Genomic DNA, 20,998 nt, shown 5'->3' on the forward strand with positions numbered 1-20,998 from the left:
GTTCCTTCTGTAAAGCAAGATACTTCTGCTCCAACTCGTTATAGTTTTTGGCCAGCTCAGTTGCCTCTCCGAACAGCCTCATAGGGATCTTTCGCCGTCTTGGCTGCAGCCGTTGCCTTCTCCATGTAACCCCTGTACAACGCCACCTCATCATTTGCTTCCTCCAACACCCTAGCCAAGATGCTTTTCTCCAAAACAACCTGATCATGCTTCTTCTTCAGCTTGTCATAACTAGCCTGAAGTGACACTTGAATTGTACGAACGTTCTCTAGTTCTTCTCTCATCTTTTCTCGTTCGCTCTTTTCAGCCTCAGCAATCATGGCCAGCTCTTTTAGTTTCTAGTACCCATATAGTACCTACAAAGCAACATTGCACTCACATAGGGGTGTAATACGGGGCAGGCCGAGTCAACTGCGGGTCAAATAGTGATGGAGCGGGTTGGGGCGGGTTTAGGGGATACAAATCCAGTGGTCCTGATGGGGCGGGGCGGGTTGAAGTGTGTCTTTAGTACCATCACCCGGCCTGTTGGGTCAGCTTACGGGGCGGGTTTTGGGCGGGTCATCCGAGTCGGGTGGAAATTATCATTTTAACCCAATTTCACCCAAAAAAAAACTTTCTAATTCTAATTCTGCAAGTAATATCTTTCCAATTCACAACATAGAGAAAAAAAAATGGAATCAATCAATGAAAAATAAACAAAAATAAAAAAAACTTGAACTTGAACCCAAAGCCATATCTAAAAATTTGAATTTTCATTCTCATGATTTATCATTTGTAAATTGATTATTTTCCATAGCATGATAAAATGAAGATAGGAGCAAGGATCTATGGTACAAAATAATAAAATATAAACTAAAAGAATCCGAAATTAATACAAGGATGAATGATTCATTTTCTCCAAAATTCGAAAGCTGAATTTGAACTCTTGATATTTGCCCAATGTTCAAACTTGAATATTTAAAATTGATGTTGAACTCATAAGTTTTTTATCTCCAAAATTCCTACAAAAATTAAAAGAAAATATAAACAAAATTCAAAAATATTATAGTTTGAGTCTTGAAATTGTGCGGGTCAATAGGGTTGAGTCAATGAATTTTGATACGGTATGGGTCGAGCAGCTTGACGGGTCGGGTTTAAGCATATAACCTACACCCATAGCCCGACTGCGTAGAAATGGTGGCGGGGCGGGACGGGGCGGGTCTGTTTTTGGGTTGATGTGGGTTTAGGTGGCGGGTGAAGACCAGGTGCCCTACCGGGTGATGGGTCAACGGTTTTTTTTTTTACACTCCTACACTCACACATCAATAAATCATTCTACTTATACACAACTAAAAGCCAAATCACACAAACACTTACCAGGCAATACCCAAGGTCCATTGCCCTCACGTTCGTGGCAAGGTCTCCCATGGCATCCAGGTTCTGTCGATCTTCATTGAGAGCAATGCTATCCAGCAAGCAACTCGCAATAGGAGCCGACTGGAAGCTACAGTCAAACCTCATCACGTACTGAGTTTCACCAGTGTTTGGATCGACATAGGTGACACCCTTCTCCAGAGCGCCACCATTTCCCTTTCCCTCACCTGCCCACTCCAGCTCCTATTCCTAACCTCCCTAGTTACAACTCCACTATCTTCCCTCTCCATGACAAATTCGCTAGAAGACTCACTATCGACCTGACCGCGAGCTCTTTTCTTTTGACTCCCTCTCTTCAGCCTTATCTCACGACCTCCCCTTTCCACAAAGTAGGTCGCTACCTCAGCGCGGGCAACTTCTCCTGCTTCTCAACTCAACTAAGCTTAGCGAACTTCTTAATCAACCCATGGTTTGTTCGCCTTGTAATAGCGACCTCTGCAAGACAAGTAGTTCCAAGGTCAGTTCAGTAAAACAAATATTGCTCAATATACTCTGAAGGGCACAAAAACATACCAGAAAAATTGCAAACCCTAGTATGAACTCCAAACCCACTAGCATAATAATTTCCAATTAACAACAATAGTCTTCTCTCCCAAGGCTCGTTGCTCACACCATCCAGAACGCTCGACTTCTTCGTTAGCATTTGTAAACTAAAATTATTAGCACAAGATCGCTTCACAGCGAAGTGCTCAATAATATCGGCGACCTCAATGTGGTACTCCCCACTATATATCATTCAACATATCGAAAACTCTAAGCAAACACTAGGTGTTACCAACAATCTGGCATGGCGCTTTCTTACAAAAGTTCAGAAAGCTACAAGTAATTAAGTTTCGAACGGTATCCTCATGCCAGCTCCCAATTGCCCCTCACAAACTACCACCCCATATCCCTGTGGGACGAACACGCTTCTTAAGGCGTCCACATCATCCCCTACTTCATTCATCTCCAGGTCGCTCACATCTATATATATCATAAGCATCCCTTAAATCCGCAAAGCTTTCCATAGCACGTTAATCTACAACTCTAGGGGGCAACCCACTAGAAGCAGAACCCATCACGACCAAAGCTACTCTCCAAATCAATTACAGATTCAGATCTTATATATTCTTCCTCACTTTCAAACCCTACCGACTCTACTTTAACCTCATCAGACTGTGTATCATCGGAATCAGACATATTTTGTAACAAAAAACGAAAGAACCAAACAAGCAAAGTTTATCTATCAAAGCGAGAGAAAGAAAAATGGAAGAAAAAGCACTAACCTGAGCACTAAGCACTCAACAATCTCAAAAAATCCGAAGAAAATGAAACAAAACAGTAACACTTCAGTTCCCCAAACCGTCTTATACACACTGCCCGTTCAGTTCCCAATGCAGGCCATTATTGCGCTGAACCCTAACCGACACGTCTTCTTAATGTCTTGTCTTTTCAAGAACAGGATATTTTCACCCACCTGAAAATGAAGCGGTTCCTATATAGTTTCAGAACTGCCCACACCCTCGAATGTGCCGCATAGGTGCTATCGTTCTTTCTCATAAGATTGCTTCTCTATAAAAAGCGACCTAATGAGATGGGGCTATGTGAAGGACTAATATCCACAACCAATGGATATCAGACACGTGTCCTGCACATACAGAACTACCAACCGATCGACCTCAAATCCTCGTCCTCCGAGCTCACTTCATAGTGACTCGACTTAGGCAACCAAAGTGACCAACTCGCGCCCAAAACGATCTCACCACCAACCGATCTCACGTACTCGTCCTACGAGATCGCTTCAAAGTGACTCAAGTCGAATAAACGACCTCAAACAAAAGCGACCTCCAAAGCACTCACTCCTCTCATCCCACAATGGCTCGTAACGTATGTCTTTATTAGAGCCATCAAGACCGAAGCTTCAGGCATGTTATGCAATAAATGTCCTTAACTAGCCATCATGGCTCGTGAGTGACCTGGAGACCTGGATTTGACCTGACGCGGGAGAGCATTAGGCGCAGGCACCTTGCCTATATAAAGAGGATGAGGAACTATGTCTGACCTGATTCAAGTTTTCCCCAGAGAGAGAGCTTGATACGTAGACAGTTCGTCCATACGAACTCGGTCAAATCCAATCCCAGATCCACATCTCCTCCATTGAAGCCTACGTTTGTAAGGTTAATCCAAATTCAAACCTTTACAAAAGGCTTTACCAATTTTGCTAGTTGGCACCTGCAACTTTATGAATTGTTCGAAGTCTTCGAACCATTATGGATTCAATTGTTTGTTTAACTCCATAAAATGCATGCATATGCATTCATTTTCTCCAACTGCTTGATGTAACTAGAAAGGATAGGGGCAACAGTAATCTTGATTTCTAAATGATAGGTTTTGACCCTTTTCGTGGCCACATACAATGAAGAAAAGGAAAGACTTGGTCAATAGAAAGCCATGGAAGAAAAAGAGATGAAGTAAATTGATAAGAGCCAAAACACACCTAATTGAAGTTAAACTACATACCTTCATGAATAAGACATTTTCTTCATACGAAAGTTCTTCAATAACATTCCTTCATGTAATAGTTCCTACAGGTACGACAATAGAATTTAAATTTAAACAAAAGGTGACCTTTGTTTTCAAAATGAATAATACTAGCCTATCTAGCCCAGCTGTGTTAATTTCCTTTCTGCTCTTTCTTCTTGGAGCATTCGCTGTTAACTAATGCTAATCCATTTTCTGTTTTGACGTAAAGAATGAACAAGACTGCAAAATATGCCATGCTTGCATAGTTGCATGTTCACCGTTATCACCACCCCTAATGCTTCCGAATCTTCTCATTTGTATTGTCCAACTGCTGAATTCTCATCTGCTCATAAAAATTGGCAATGAACTCCTTTGCTTTTACATCAATCATCTGATCACCATTTTCATCTTCATTTACGTTATCATTTTCACCCTCATCTTCATCCTCAAATACAAACTTGTAGGTGCAACCATCACTATTATCAAGCTCTTGCAGGTTTTGAGTTGAAGAATATAGGCTCCTGGTATCATTAGACCTAGACGAGGATGGTGTGGGCGAGGCTGCTGATGCCCATGATCCCGAGGGTGAAGAACCGGCATGACTCAATGACTTGATGAGTGGGGTGACTGGTGCAGATGTGACCAACGGTGGTGGGGATTGTTGATGGTGCTGGAGGTGTTGGTGGTGTAATGGTGACTTGATGAGTGGGCCGGGGTGACTGGTGCAGACGTGACCTCTGGCGGTGGGGATTGCTGATGGTTCTGGATGCGTTCGTGGTGTAAAGGCCTAACTGCGCTAATAACTCTCTTCCATTGATCTTTTGACGGGACGTCTACATGCATGGAGTTGGACTTTTTGTGTGATCTATGTCGTAGCATGAACAATGCAACTTTGATAGTATGTAAGGCTCCACGCTTCTTTGTCTGTACATGTTGGATGGAACCTTTTTCATCCATATCAGCTTTGTTCTCCATCGGGTCCCATATGTGTAGGTTTAATCTTTTTTCGGCCTTAAGCAATAAGCAATAAGGTGGTTAGGATGTTCTTGGTAGGGAAGCGAGAGAGAGAGAGAGATTGAAGGATAACTATATATAGGTTTTATACTAAATTACGTAGAATGTCATTTGATTTCCAGGAATGTGGTTAGCATTTTGTTGTCATTAGTTATCATGTTGCTACAATTTCAACGTGTCCTTGGCTCCTTTGTGAACAGTGGCGGAGCCAGGAATTTGAGTGAGGGTGAGCCACCCAAACAACCAAACATACAAAAAAATAATTAATAATAACTAATTTCTTTTAACTAATAATTCAAACTTAACCCAACCACAAAATAACTATATTTCGAACATCAAATATCTTATAAAATAATACAATAGGAACATTGGATCAAGAGTCTCTAAAATGTAATGTCCAGAGAAGAGGGCAAGAGCCGGTAGAAAACAGTAGACAACTAGACAACGAGGAATATTGAAGTGAGAGGGTAAATGCCAACGCTTAAGGTATACAACCCTTTGCGAAACTTGAGGCGTGGGTGGCAAGCAGAGTATTGTTGCGAGAGTAAAAGATCTCAATAGGAGCATTTTAACATTTTAAAACCTACCACTGAACAAATATATAATGAAAACGCTAGTAGAACAAGATCACGGTGCAAATTCCTTCTTGAACACCTATAGAAGCGACTACCAAACGTCCCATTAACCAAGATCACATAACGGAGTTTACCAACTTCACTAACGAAAGTAACGAGTCCATTTCCACAATCTTTGACCAAAAGTCATCATATCCACATACCACATAAGGACCTATTTTAATCATTATTTTCCAACACCCTAGCATGGGTTGGAACATTTTCAATCTTCATAAGGAACAACAATATGCTGGGATCTTGCATCTGGCATAAAAACTCGTCCCTAAGTCCCTAACACAACCTCTATTGACTAAAAAAAGTAAACTCCACCATTTAATTAAACACACCTCAGGTCTCAGTCGGTAGTCACAATAATGACAACCATAATTAACACTAGAACACATTGACTCCCCTAAAAAACTCCTAAATACAACCAGAAATAGACCTAAAATAGACAACATACAAATTGCCCTTACAGTTGCAAACCTAAGTATTTAGTAAATTCACGACAAGAAATTAAGTAAGAGTTGCCATTAAATAATATGGTATAGGAATCAGTACAAAAAGATCAAAAAGAAGACAAGAAACTAAATAATGTGAGTCTTACCTAGTTACTCCACAAGAAGTCAAGAAGAGTAGAAACTTTTTAGTAGAATAATTGAGAAGGGAGTTAAGGAGGAGAAGTGGAGTGCCTGAGGGGTTTATTTTGTTTGGGTTTATGGTGTTTTTTTTCCCCTTTTATTTTATTTGTTTTTTTTTTTTTTTTTTTTTTTTTGGTTCGACTGATAGTATATTTTTTTTTCCGGAAAATTGAGGGTGAGCCGGGGCGTACCCTGGGCCCCCCCTGGCTCCGCCACTGTTTGTGAATAACGAGTTGTGGGAACCTATTTGTTCTCTATCTCAGTCAAAAGTCAAAACCAGAGGAAGCTTTGCTCCTTCCGAATTGTTAGGCAAATGATATGACCATGTTCTCCCTTCAAATTTACACGAGTACTTGTGTCAGTGTGCAATTTTGGTTGGGTTCTTAATCAGTTCTTGAGATACATATAATCAAGACCAATGGTATATATAGTCGTTTTCAAGTACATCATGCATTGTTCGTTCGGTTTTCAGTTTTAGTTCTCAGATCAATCAGTTACATTGGAACTATCATTAGGAATGCAGAACATGGACAGAACTGTGGTCTGGGCAATCAATTTTGAGTGGCAACTTCAAGATAGTAGTAGACTAGTAGTTTATGAAAGGAAAAGAGCCTGAGGGATCGCCGTGGACAGTGGCAGCTAGGAAGAAGCGGAGTTTATTTTTGAGGGAGAATGACAACCCGTTAGTTTCGGTACGTTGAAACCAAGAGTCCATGAAATGCTTATTCTTTCCTGGCTTCATCCACTTCTTCAAGGCGCCTACTGATTTCTTTTAGCTTCACACCCAACTACACAAACATGAACGAGCATTGAAGGAGTTGAATCCGAGACCTCTTAGAAACCAAAGGGCCTTATACCATGTTAAACTAGCTTTTGAACCCGTCCTACGAACGGGTGCCAGGGTGCCGGTATATTAAATTATTCTAAAAAATATTTGAACTATGTAAATAGATCTATTTATGAGATGAATATTACATTGGTCACTCATCCAAATTTCTTGCAACATGAAAACCACTCTCCATAAAATAATAATAATAATAATGCACTTTTATAAAAACCCTTCGAGTTCTTTTTGTTATTTAATAATGGAAGTTTAATAAAAATTTTATGAGAATGCCCAATGAGACGAAATTCATATTGAATATACTTGAATAATAAGTCATTCTCAATCATATACTTGTCGAGACATTTCCACTACACATAAAACAACGATGATTTGAGATTTGTTCAATACATTAATATTTAATTTCTGATTTTCCGTTAAATATTTTTTGAGATCAGTTCATTACATTTGTATCCAGTTTTTGATTTTTTGTTAATTCATCTTTGAGGTTAGTTCAATGCAATTACACCCAGTTTCTGATTTTTTATTTTTCAATTTTTGTTAATTATTCTTTGAGATTAGTTCCATGAATTTGCACTTAGTTTTGGATTGCGCGTTAATAACTCTATGAGGTTAGATCAATACATTTGCATTCAGTTTCCTATTTCAAGTTAATTATTATTTGAGTTTAATTAGTTCAATGCATTTACATCTAGTTTCCAATTTCTCGTTAATTATTTTTTACTTTAGTTCAATGCATTTGCATCTTGTTTTCGATTTTCAGTTAATTATTCTTTGATGTTAGTTTGATGCATTCGCATCCAGTTTTCGATTACACCTGAATGATTCTTTGAGATTAGTTCCATGTATTGGCATCCTTTTTCTGATTTGTCGTTAATTATTCCTTGAGATTAGTTCTATTCATTTACATCCAGTTTCTGATTTCCTGTTAATTATTCTTTAAAGTTAGTTCCTTGTAGTTGCATCCAGTTTTCAATTTTCCGTTAATTATTATTTGAAGTTAGTTTGATACAGTTGCATCCACTTTCCAATTTTCTGTTAATTTTTCTTTGGGGTTAGTTTGATGCAGTTTCATGTTATTTCCGATTACCCGTTAATTATTCTTTGAGATTAGTTTGATGTATTTGTATCCAGTTTTCGAGTTCCCGTTAATTATTTTTTGAGGTTTGTTGAATGCATTTGCATCCAGTTTCCGATTGTCTGTCAATTATTATTTGAGGTTAATTAGTTCAATGCACTTGTATCCAGTTCCTGGTTTCCCGTTAATTATTCTTTGAGGTTAGTTCATTGCAGTGTTACATCTAGTTTTCGATTTTCTGTTAATTATTCTATGAGGTTAGTTCATTACAGTGTTGCATCTAGTTTCCAATTTACCGTTAATTATTCTTTAAGGTTAGTTCATTACATTTGCATCCAGTTTTCAATTTTTATCCCACTAATTATTTTTTGAGGTTAGCTCAATGCATTTGTATCAAGTTTCTGATTTCATGTTAATTATTCTTTGAGGTTAGTCGATGCATTTGCACCAGGTTTTCAATTTTACATTAATTATTCTTTGAGGTTAGTTAGCTGGATTTGCATCCAGTTTCCGATGTCATGTTAATTATTCTTTGGTTCAGTGCAGTTGCATCCAGCTTCTAATTTTCCATTAATTATTCTTTGAGGTTAGTTAAATTCATTTGGATCCAGTTTCTAATTTCTCGTCAATTATTCTTTGAGGATAGTTTGATGCATTTGCATCCAATTTTTTTATTTTCCGTTAATTATTTCTTTGAGGTTAGTTTATGCAGTTGCATCTAGTTTTTTATTTCCCGTTAATTATTCTTTGAGATTAGTTCAATGCATTTTTATCCAATTTTTTATTTCTCGTTAACTTTTCTTTGGCGTTAGTTCAATACAGTTGCATCCAGTTTCCAACTTTCCACTAATTATTCTTTGAGGTTAGTTGGATGCATTTGCATCGAATTTTTGATTTCCCATTAATTATTCTTTTAGGTTAGTTCAATGCAATGTGGTATCCAATTTTCGATTTCCCGTTAACTATTCTTTGAGATTTCTTCAATGCATTTGCATCAAGTTTCCGATTTCCCATTAATATTCTTTGACGTTGGCTGGTTCAATGCATTTGCATCCAATTTTCCGATTTTGCATTAATAACTCTTTGAAATTAGTTCGATGCATTTACATCCAGTCTCATATTTCCAGTTACCCGTTAATTATTCTTTGAGGTTAGTTCGATGCACTCACATCCATTTTCCGGTTACCCATTAATTTTTCTTTGAGGTTTGTTCAATGCAGTGTTGCATCCATTTTGCTATTTCCCGTTAATTATTCTGAGTTAGTTCAATGCAGTGTTGCATCTATTTTCTGATTTCTCTTTAATTATTCTTTGAGGTTAGTTCAATATTGTTGCATCCAACTTGCGATTTCTCATTATTATCCTATTTCCCGTTAATTATTTTTTGGGGTTGGATCAATGCATTTGTGTCCAGTTTATGATTTCCTGATAATTATCAAAGTTGGTGTGTAATACCAACTTCTATTTATCGTTGTGTACAGTCCTCAAAGCAGATAATAAGAATGTTCATCGTTTGCTAATTCATGTTAGCACGTAAAAAGCATAAGCACTGATATATGTATTGATTCAATGACCCTTTTTCCAAAAAAACTCAGGTACTCCTCTTCATGGTTTAATATTTGAAAACCATCAGAGACAAATGTAGAATGTGATCCGTGGTAGAAGGCAAATAAATACTTAATTTACTAATAGTGCAATTACAAAACAAAATCACTCTTAAAGACATGAAAATTTCAAAACAAACTTGTGATAAAAATTTCAATTTTGTTCTACGAAAGAAATCTATTAATTAGAACCCCATCACAAATAAAGTGAAGTAAAACATAAGAAAGAGTCGAATTAACACTGAATCACAGAATAACTCTATATTAGAAATGAATTCAGACTGCAACACTAACAAAAACAAAAAGTTGGATAAGTTGCCTTTAAATATATATTAGCTGCTCTGTAGAGTCCATCATCAATAACTTGGGCATAGTCAGGCAAGATTTCAATGATAGCAATGAATTTCTGTAGATCTAGATATGGATCGATCAGGCACAATTTCCGCTAGATAAGAATCAATGAGTCGTCCAACCTTCAGGACTGAGCCATGACTTGGAGAACCAAGACCTTCAAATTCATAACCAAAATATGATGTTTTTTTAGATTTTTCATCTTCAATTTGTTGCAAAAGAAACCAAGTGCTAAGAAATCATTCCTTTTGTAATTGTAAGCGGAACGAAAGTATCAATGAAGTAGCTTAAGGCTAACAAAAATATAGTAAAACAACGCATGTGAAAGAAAATCAGCATTATATTAGATTAATAGCACACCTGAATCTAAGAAGATACAAAACAATCAGGTTAGAAAATCAATCAAATGTACCAAACTGGGTCGAAAAATGCAGTACCGATTGCTTTAACTTTAAGATACATTAAACATTAACTTGTGAACCGAAAAATCGAGGAAATCGACTCCCACAAAATTTAAGAAATATCAAATATGAATTATGTTGTGTGTATGAACTTCAATTTTAAGAAAATTAATCCATATGAGCATATTACTCAACTATTATGGTACACTAGCCATTTGGCCCGGCCTATGGCTGGACTTGCTACATAGATAGCTAATGACTCAAAAGCCTAAAGTCTACTTGAATAAATAATATATGTATATTGATAGCTAATGATTCATTGCTTATAATATATGTATACTTTGTTTGAAAGGTTTATGTTTTTCTAATTTTTTTTAAGGGGTTTTACTAAAAGGCTCCAGTGAAATTGACTACCAACATATGTTGCATATTGGAAAGACAATTTACAAAGTGTGGTTGTTGTAGTAAGTTTCATCACAAATAGTTTAAATGAAAGACAATGACCGAAAAGTGAGTTTAATGTAGGTATATTATCCCTTGGAATAACAAAAATATTTAATAAAAGTAACTTTTAACATATAACTTGAGCATTTTTTTGTATGTGTGCAACGTAAATTTTTTGGCGCACTTCGTTGTATATGTCAGGAGTCCATTGATGAGTCAATCGCAATCTGTCCTGCAATAAGAATAATTTTAAGCGTCAGTTATTTATTATTTAAATATTTTATTTATGGCTATCAATGAATGAGTAAATTACCTGAATTCCTAGACATTATTTCTTGGCATTTGGTTATTCATCCTCTTGTTTGATTTTAATGCGTTGTTTATCAAGATAGTAATAGAATATGTGAGATGTATATCAAAACATAGCAAAAACATTTTATAGGCAAAACTAAGATAAACCTATGCAAATGTTCCCTGATAGATACATATATTAATATAAAAGAATAATACTACAACTTTAACACAACAATATCAAGAGGCGAGTACCAATTTAAACTAACTAATATAAGAATGTTTTCTACTATGTATTTTATTTTTCCCAAGCAATGTGTTCATTCGACTTCTTTCTTTATAGTTGAATGTGTTCTGCAGAAACAAAGAAAAGTATTCAGATAGACCTTCGCAGAAAAAGTGTCAATCCACAAAAGCTCTTCATTATATATATAAAGTCACTCGATAGAGTGAGTAAATAGAAGTTCAAAAAAAAAAAAAAAAAAAAAAAATGGAATGAGCAGTTTATAGAATCCCCCGTGAACCAATTTGTAATATAATCACTCAAAAAGTTTAGCCAACATACCTCATCATCACCAAAACATATAGAAACTTTAGACGTTAAATGTGCCAAAATATAGGTAGAGAGGAACACCTTGTTAGATGCATTCAATGACTTGTATCATAAATACCCCAGAGAGTTTTTTCCACTATACATTCAGTGGAGGGGCAAAGTTCAAAATAACATCATCAACCACACTCAAAAACATTGCTAGTAAGTTTAGCTACTGTTTGATTCATTACCCCTAACCCATGATGAATCATGTAACTCCTAGCTTCCTACTTATATATTTTACCATATTAAGACAATACCAAGGTGCATGTCATCTGCCATCAACTATATCACGCCCCAAATTTTATAATGACTGATTACCAAAGACACATGGCATCTACAGTCATTATGAAATTCGGGACGTGATCAAACCAACTAAGCAAAACCCAAACTAAACAAAGACAGGATAATCTTACAAAAATTTCAGCAGAGTCTCCTCTGTATTTTCAACATTTCATAAACTTAAATCCTGTCATAACCTGAAAATCATAACAATATAGATATCTCATTGTTTAATTCAGTTACTTAACCGTCTCGAAGAATGCCAGAACAGTTAAATAACCCTTACGCCTTGAGACAATTTAGTTCCTTCCCTAAGAAGGCATTAGTTTCTCTAGCGCGTTTAAAATGTACTAAAAATTTGTATAATTTACGTCATGACTGTTAGTTCCTCTATACATTGTGAGGCATCCTTTTATCAAAATTATTCAACAAATAAAATAGATTTACCTTGTCCAAAAATCTTTAATTGAATTTCCACTATATCATACCTCTCCAACAACGAATTCGTTTTAAGAAGTTCACCACATTTCAAGGCATTGGATCTCTTCAAATGGCCAAGGACATTTGGTACCAAATAAAAGTAGTAAACTTATATGATATCAAATGTCTTACTCGACATTTGATAGCAGTAAACTACTCGTATATATTTTCTAACCACCAAAAGACAATCAGGTGCTTATCAGAAGCAAAGAGGAACTTCATAATATATGATATTATCTAAAGAGGAAAAAAAATACAAATCAACAACAAATTATATTCAAAAATAGTTTAATATACCAAAATAAAAACAACAAATTGGATTGAAAAAAAAAAACAAAGAGAACATAGTTTCTCAAAAGAGTGTTTTAGAGAGGAAAAGGAACCATGTTCCCTACCTATTTCAACATAACATTGTCGAGATGGTGAGTTGCTCAAGAAATTGCTTCATTCTTCTTGTACGTACTTGAACAGTTTGACGTTTACTTGAAGTGGACAGAGCAAGCAACCTGAAACCAATGCCAAAATAAGATATCATCTTCTTCCAAAACTATTTGTAAAAGAGAATATAAATAAGACATTCCACTACGTTAAGCAAATCTAAAAGAGATGCAAAAAAAATTGTATTATAAGGCAAACCCACAGTTTATTCAAAGCATCTTAATCTAGTATCCCATTCTTAAAAGAAAAAGAGTGAGATGTTAACTCACATGAAAAAATAGAGGTTTCCCTTTGTCGTGATAATTAATCATATACTGAAAAGCTTTAACCCCCGCCAACTATCATATCCAAGAAAAGATGACCTTTGTTTAATTCAAAAACATAAGGGGCGCACGATGCTGTATCTAGTTTCCGAATCCGTCCTCTCAATAAACAAAGAACAAAGAGTTGATTTAAATCGATTGATAAGCCATGAAACAAAAACAAAAATAAAAGCAATATAAATAACTTTCCACAGGAATAGGAGACTGATTTTTCTTCTTCAGAGACTTTTCTTTGTGAGAGACTTTGGAGTGTTTGAGGAAGGTTGGGTTTTGTTTTACAATCTAATCATGGAGACGAAGTGTTGTCAAAGATTGGAACTTCAACCCCCAAGTTGGGTTGAGATGCGCGAGCGTGATGTTACACTACTTGCCTCGCACATCTAACCAGTCCAAGTAGGTTGAATCCCCAACTCTTGGTCGTCAAAGATTGGAACTTCAACCTCCAAGGTGGGTTGAGATGCGCGAGCGTGATGTTACACTACTCGCTTCGCACATCCAACCGGTCCAAGTAGGTTGAATCCCCAACTCTTGGTAAGTAAACCATAAAACTAAACTTCAAAAACTTGAACTTTGACTGAGCCTTATACATTCTAAGAATAGCTATGAACAGAATCAGCTCCATAACAGCAGAGACTTTCTAACTAAGTTTCCGAACCCGTCCTCTCAATAAACAAAGAACAAAGAGTAGATTTAAAATATCACCTCAGCTCCACCTTCATGGGAGAATAATACTAATCATCAGTTTAGATATATCAGATACCTAAAAGTATTAACCTAGTTATTCATATCTACTGACTTTGAACTTCTACAATTAGATTGGTGTCCTACGTTGTTTATGAGAACAGATGATATGTTCAAAGACTTTTTTTTGTGAGAGACTTTGTAGTGTTTGAGGAAGGTTGGGTTTTGTTTTACAATCTAATCATGGAGACGAAGTGTCATCAAAGATTGGAACTTCAACCCCCAAGTTGGGTTGAGATGCGTGAGCGTGATGTTACACTACTCACCTCGCACATCCAACCGGTCCAAGTAGGTTGAATCCCCAACTCTTGGTCGTCAAAGATTGGAACTTCAACCTCCAAGTTGGGTTGAGATGTGCAAGCGTGATGTTACACTACTTGCCTCGCACATCCAACCGGTCCAAGTAGGTTGAATCCCCATGCCAACTCTTGGTAAGTAAACCAAAAGACTAAACTTCCAAAACTTAAACTTTATCTAAGCCTTATATATTCTAAGAATCACTATGAATAGAATAAGCTCCATAATAGCAGGGACTTTCTAATGGCACTAACGTAGAACAAAGTTATACAGGTTTGGCTGGTAAGAGGTAATAAGTATTTTTTGTGATTGAACCTAGTAAGTGGCGACCAATAATATGCATTGACCACCACATACCAGAGACTATTAATTATTTATATAGGAGAGCTATTCAAGTTAGAAATGGTTTCCAAGTTATATTATTACTTGGATTCCTAAGCCAAAATACAACTCAAAATAAAGCTAGAAAAGAAGTTTCATTTAGTAAGTAAAAAAAAAAGGGAAATAAGAGATAAAAATTCGACCTTGAGAAATCTAGAGAAGGCTTGGGTTGAATGACATAGGGCATGAATAGGAGATGAAGATTTATGTATTAATTTAAAATTGTTTAATTCGTTAAACATAAGGGGCGCACAACAATGTTTCATGACACAAAATATTGCATCTTTTTTTTGTGTGTGAGAGAGACTTGAAACTTCAATAATGTTGGTAAGGTTATTGCAATAGTAAAAAAACAATCAAAACAATGGCAATCTACATAAAGAGTTAAAGATTAATAAGGAAAATAAATATTTGTTAGTTACTACTCACGGGAAATTACCTTTCCATCAATTATGACCCAACAGTCATCTCGTGTGTTGTGCTCTCAAGCTTCTTTTAAGTTGTACGGGTTAGGGTGCAGTCTCGGCTCCTGGTTGTCTGGTAAAACTGATAGTTGTATTTAAGCAAGAGCACCTAAATCATGTAGCTAATTTTCCGACTTTTTGGTTTACACAGATAATTAGGGCAATGTAACATCAGTTTAACACTTTATTGAAGACTACTATCAAACCTCTTTACAGAGATCAGACCTCTACCGAAATTCCACTAATACAACTCTTACCTTCTTAACATTCTATTGATGAGAATGGATTCAGCATGCGCATCTTCCGCAATTTGAATGGAAGAAACAACTTGAGCTGCAATAAGCCCAGCCAAGATCTCTATCGTGCCACGTATTCTCTCCTTAAAATATGGCGCATGGCACTCTTTTCCAAATATATCCTGTGACAATGACCACCTACCAATCCCCCAATCATTCCATTTACATGCCATTCCTCCATAAGCATCTAACACCCGCCCAAGTCTTTCAAGTGAATACCTTGTATGGCCCTGATTACCAGGGCCTTCTTTCGCCCTCCCATAAAAAGGCCTATATTGCTGTCACAGTTCCAAGGATTGAAACCTTCATCCTGGTGCAGTAAAATCTTGCAATATTCATCTGAGTCTTCTCCAAGGAGGACATGTAAGCCCAGCCGAGATCTCTGTCGTGCCACGTATTCTCTCCTCAAAATCTGGCGCATGGCGCTCTTTTCCAAATATATCTTGTGACAATGACCACCTACCAATCCCCCAATCAATCCATTTACATGACATTCCTCCATAAGCATCTGACACCCGCTCGAGTCCTTCAAGTGAATAACTTGTATAGCCCACGATTACGGGGCACGCTTTTCGCCCTCCCATAAAAGGCCTATATAATGCGCGCGGTTCCAAGGATTAAAATTAACCTTCATCCATTGCGGTAAAATCTTGCAAGATTCATCCGAGTCTTCTCCAAGGAGGACATGCATAGCTACGCCTATGCTATTGCGGCTCCCTCTTCGTTAAGCATTTGTTGTTCCTCTTTTTCTTTACGCTTTTTCTTTTCCACTCTCGATCGAATAGCGGCCAGAAGTAGCAAGTGCTTTCTCAAGCGTCTCGTCTTCTTCTCGGCTTGTTTGAGACGATATACCTCATCCTTCGCTTGCTTTTTCTTCCCTTTTCTAACAATTGCTTGAATGCACGCTATAGTATCCATGTCAACTATTGATTTCTCTAAAAATCAATTTTGTTAGAAACTTTTAAAAAAACTCCTCTAAAACTTATGCAGATTTCTCTATAACTATTTTCTTTGGTAATAAAAACTAAAATCTCCTTTATCTAAAACGGGAAGTGTTGAGGGATCTAATTGCGTTAACCAGTCCACCCTACACCCATTCAGTCCGAAAGAATATCTCATCTTTCTAATGATGCATCCCCGCAGACGAAAACAACGGTGATAGCGAAGAAGAGCAAAGTGGTAAGAGCTAACGAAATATCCATCGGTGTCATTCTCCCCAATTTCCCTGACCTTGCATTTACCCATCTCGGTAAGAAAAGATACCAATATGAAGATTCGAATGAAAAGCAACTATAACAATAAGGATATCGGAGATCTCACATCGCCTCCTCTCTCACGCAATGAAAGAGAAACACTTGTCATTAAAAAGAAAATTACAGAATCCAACTTAAAAAATCTCTAAAGTAAACATATACTTATAATCTTAACCACCTATTTCAAGTAAGAGGATCTAAAAGACTACAAACTATTGACCTACTCTTTTGACAAATATACCACCGTGTCACATTATTCTCTCTTTTCTAGGTTTACATATAAAGAAAGAAAATGAAGTTGAGACTTGAGAGCACATATTGGCTCCAATACAAATAAGGAAAATGACCGAATAAAGGAAGAGAAAGAAATCACAAACACCTTCAATGTCATCCAGATCTTCAGCAGTGTTTCATGACACAAAATATTGCATCTTTTTTTTTTGTGTGTGTGGAGGGCTTGAAGGGATAACCTTAGTTTAATTTTGGAAAAAGAATTAGTTTAATTTTGGAAGAAGAATAAGAGAGAGGGCTTGAAAAGATTTTTTTTTTTTTTGCAGAGTTGGGGTATTTTGTACAATTGAAAAGAGAGTATGGAAATAGAGGTTTTGGTTTTTATCTATTTTGAGTTATGAACAATTGAAATCTGCAAAAAAGGGTGTAGATTTACTTTTTTTATTTCGAATTATTGTAAAATCTGATGTGTCGGTCTTAGAGAAAAATGGGGGGCTGACGTGGGTCACTGGGAGCATTCTCAACTACTCAGTATTAATAGTCTTTGAATATCATGGAACTTTTTGGTTTCCCTCAAGTATTTATATTATCATGTAGGTTTACATCATTTTACTTTAAGTATGCATTTGAAAAATGGTAGTCTGAACGGCACAAATATTCCAAGATAAACATATGTACACAATAAAATTAGTGCGACCAAAAAATTTAGAAGTACAGTTTCAAATTTTGAATATATAGTCCAACAACTTCACAAAACACAACCTAACTCAGTTATATCGTATTAGATTTGCGAGGTCTACTTATTATTATTATTATTATTATATATATATATATACATAAAAACATACCCTAAAAAATAAAAAAAATAAAAAAAAAACCTCATTTAGTCTACTAACTCACCTTCTGTTAAAGAATCTCTTATTTGTGTTTCCATGTAAGAATCTCCTATTTCTGGCAGCGCCACTGACACTCCCTGAGAAATTTATCAACTCTAAAATACCATCGGCATGCAAACTACTAACACACAAACCTTAAATATGTACAAAGTAATTTATTCCCACCTGAGTACACTACTAACACCAAGAACCCCATTCAAAATTTAAACAACGACCATGAACTTATCAGATTATTCAAATATAACCAAATAACAACCAAGTAAGTGGAGTCAACTTCTAAATATATTATAGATAGAATCATTGATGTCTACCCATACACAAATTGGTCTAAAAATGCTCTTAGGAAATTAAGAGTGAAGAATAACAAATAAAAACCACATATTGAAACAAATAAAAACAATATAGAATATAGGGGAAAAAAACACTTGGTTATCAGATCCATCAATAAGTAACTACATTAACATCTTTAGGATGCGCTGAAATCTTAATATTATGTCAAAAGAAGTTTATCCGTTAGCATGGATGAGGCATGCTAATAACTACATAAAAAGGAAATATAAGTCTTAAACACATTATATAAAATACAGCTAGTAGATGAGGATTAGGTGAGTGAAAATAGTTACTTGAAAATTTTTATTGATAAAGAATGCTCATATGAAAGAGAAGTTCAAAGCTCCAAAACTATACATGTAAGGTTTAAAGCTTTAGATCCACTTACTAACGTTCTATGGAAAATACTAAAATATGTGGATAGTATATAGATAGTGACGACTAAAATAAATAACTTAACATTCTTCCTAGATGAGGAATTAGATTGAGTTGATAAACAGTTAGGGTTGGTATATATACGTAAAATGTATGGTTTGTCAATCTCGGAAGTCACAGTCAAACGTACTAATGTTAGACCTGCATTACCTTCTCCCTTAATACTCTAAACTTTATGGTAAATACAAATCAAAAGAAAGAAAACTTTTGAAATTAGCACATACTGGGGAGATAGAGAAAGAAGACTTTTGAAATCAGCACAATAGTTGTAAATTGAAGAACTCGAGAATATGGAATACTTAGAAGTTCAAGAATTAGGACTTTTAGTTCCTATTTAGTTTTTTTCTCGTAGCTTGTTTCTCTAGCCTTTTTATCAGCAATTTTTTTCTCTTGATTTGAATAAAGTCTTTCTTGTAATCTTTATTATTCTTTGTTTGGATGTGTATAGATTAGGAACATGAAACATAATTAATTAGGACTCTTGAAGAAGAAAGCCTCTCTTATAATCCATATTATTCTTTGTTTGGATGTGTATAGATTAGAAAACAGAAAACATAATTAATTAGGACTCTTGAAAAGAGAAGAGATTTAGTATATAAAGGAAACATAATTAATTGGGACTCTTAGTTACTATTTTTTTCTCCTATTTTTTCTTAATCCCTCTGCTTACGTGGACAGCTTCAATGAGCCCGAAAAGAGACTGCTATTATATATATATAAAGATTGTCAATTTCTCTGTAAGCTCGAACTTATGTGAATGGTTAATCCTCAGTGGGACTCGCTTGAAATCCACAGGTTGAAGGACTGGACATCTTCACCTGGTAGAAGATGAAGCTGAGACTTTTCATAAACTGGTGGCTCTGATACCATGTTAAATTGTCAATTTCTCTATAAGTTCGAACTTGTGTGAAAGGTCAATTTTATTAATATATTAGAAGAGGCTCGAGGACACTCAATATATGTCAACGCTCCCAGGACACGCTGGAAATATACAGGTAAAAGAATTGGACATCTTTACTTAGCAGTTAAACCCGCGACATTTCAGAAACGAGAGGCTTTGATAGTATCTATTCTAATGTGAAAGCGAACTCCCGGCAGTAACCGTGTTTTTCGCAAACTTACTCCCAAATTTCGCTTATCTACTATCTGAAAATAAAAATAAAAAGTAGCCCGCCCCTTTCCCTTCAATTTTAGAGACCTTCTTAAAACAAAACAACACAGTCTATCACTCGCTTAAAACAGTTTATCATCATTCGCCCTAAATGATGTCTTTAGTTACGCACTCCTGCCCTCCCTCTCGATCGAATTTAGGGATTTCCAATTTTATTACTTCTTTCTGCCCGTCAAACACGTCTTCAATTCCTATGGTATATTCCGATCATCTTCCATCTGTAACTATTATATTATACCTTCTTCTAATTCTTGGTCTCTTTATTTTGAGATAACCATTCCGATTTTGAATCTGTTACTTATCTAGTTGTTGTTGCTGTTGAACTATTGTACAAGTTGGGTTTTATATTTGAAGTTTCCAACAGTTTGTTGGTGTCTACCATTTGTGTTTTGCAAGGATTCCACATTACACCTTTTTCATTGTGATTAGATTTTGAATCCAGAGGTCCCATTGTCACTTAGCAAAAAAATTAGGGGCAGATGCTACCAAAAAATATATTGGTTTGTCTAATGAAGTTGAACTTTTTCGAGTCGTGGGTGGCAGTATTACAGGGGTCTTGAGTCCATATTTTCATCTCACACAATCTGACAGCCTAACAGAGTAAACTAATCCATGGAGAAATTGAACATCATCAACTCTGAAAAAATCTAAATTGTCGTGCTGTTGTAGTTTCTATGTCGTTCAGGTGTTTTCATGGTATTGTTTGAGTAAGTTATTATAGTTGTAGATAACAACGAGTTTGGTGTTGTGGTAGTTATTTGAAACAAACATCTCCACAGATGTTTTTGATATATATGGATATGCTGGAGTTCTTAATGGGGTTGGTAAGCTGGTGCTCTTTTTGCTCTCTACATTGTTTACACTGAAACTGAAGTTTGGAATGAGTGAAAACAAGCTTAGTGAGACAGTAGTCAATCGTTTTGAAGTGTATATAACACATCAACTAAAACAAACACTTCTTTTGTGAATGGAACAATTAATTAATGAGTTTTGTATAGTGAAGAAGACTAAGTTGTCTCCTTTAGAACTTTAATTTGCAACACCATTTGTTGGTCAATATTTCATTTTCTACAACAATAAAAGTGGTATGTATTTTCTATTTATGCAACAGGAGTAGGGGCTAATTCGACGTTCTACATTAATAATTTGACCTTCATTAAATTATGAAGATAATTAAAGACGCTCACTTTC

General features: G+C 35.9%; 2 protein-coding genes across 2 annotated transcripts; both read right to left on the reverse strand.

Moving 5' to 3' along the window:
• Positions 1-3,886: 3,886 nt before the first annotated feature.
• Positions 3,887-4,962, reverse strand: LOC147516693 (uncharacterized). The gene is made up of 2 exons (XM_086594612.1): positions 4,527-4,962; positions 3,887-4,476 (listed from the first exon to the last, which is right to left on the reverse strand). Exons 1-2 carry the CDS (start codon positions 4,888-4,890, stop codon positions 4,208-4,210), a joined length of 633 nt encoding a protein of 210 aa, XP_086450738.1. The 5' UTR covers positions 4,891-4,962; the 3' UTR covers positions 3,887-4,207.
• Positions 4,963-15,087: 10,125 nt separating this feature from the next.
• On the reverse strand, positions 15,088-15,912 carry LOC147516694 (uncharacterized). Its single transcript, XM_086593355.1, has 3 exons — positions 15,730-15,912; positions 15,453-15,613; positions 15,088-15,103 (listed from the first exon to the last, which is right to left on the reverse strand). Exons 1-3 carry the CDS (start codon positions 15,910-15,912, stop codon positions 15,088-15,090), a joined length of 360 nt encoding a protein of 119 aa, XP_086449481.1.
• Positions 15,913-20,998: the final 5,086 nt, after the last annotated feature.

Source organism: Coptis chinensis, chromosome 2 (assembly GCF_015680905.1).
Source record: "Coptis chinensis isolate HL-2020 chromosome 2, ASM1568090v1, whole genome shotgun sequence".
Taxonomy (NCBI): domain Eukaryota; kingdom Viridiplantae; phylum Streptophyta; class Magnoliopsida; order Ranunculales; family Ranunculaceae; genus Coptis; species Coptis chinensis.

Bases quoted from the DNA above. Each gene is read 5' to 3' on its own strand.
- LOC147516694 (XM_086593355.1), bottom strand. From the start codon at position 15,912: ATGCGCCAGATTTTGAGGAGAGAATACGTGGCACGACAGAGATCTCGG. The intron at 15,614-15,729 runs GTAATCAGGGCC...TCATTGTCACAG, and splicing joins GAGGGCGAAAGAAGGCCCTG to GATATATTTGGAAAAGAGTG.
- LOC147516693 (XM_086594612.1), bottom strand. From the start codon at position 4,890: ATGGAGAACAAAGCTGATATGGATGAAAAAGGTTCCATCCAACATGTA. The intron at 4,477-4,526 runs GTCATTGAGTCA...GGGCATCAGCAG, and splicing joins CCAGTCACCCCACTCATCAA to CCTCGCCCACACCATCCTCG.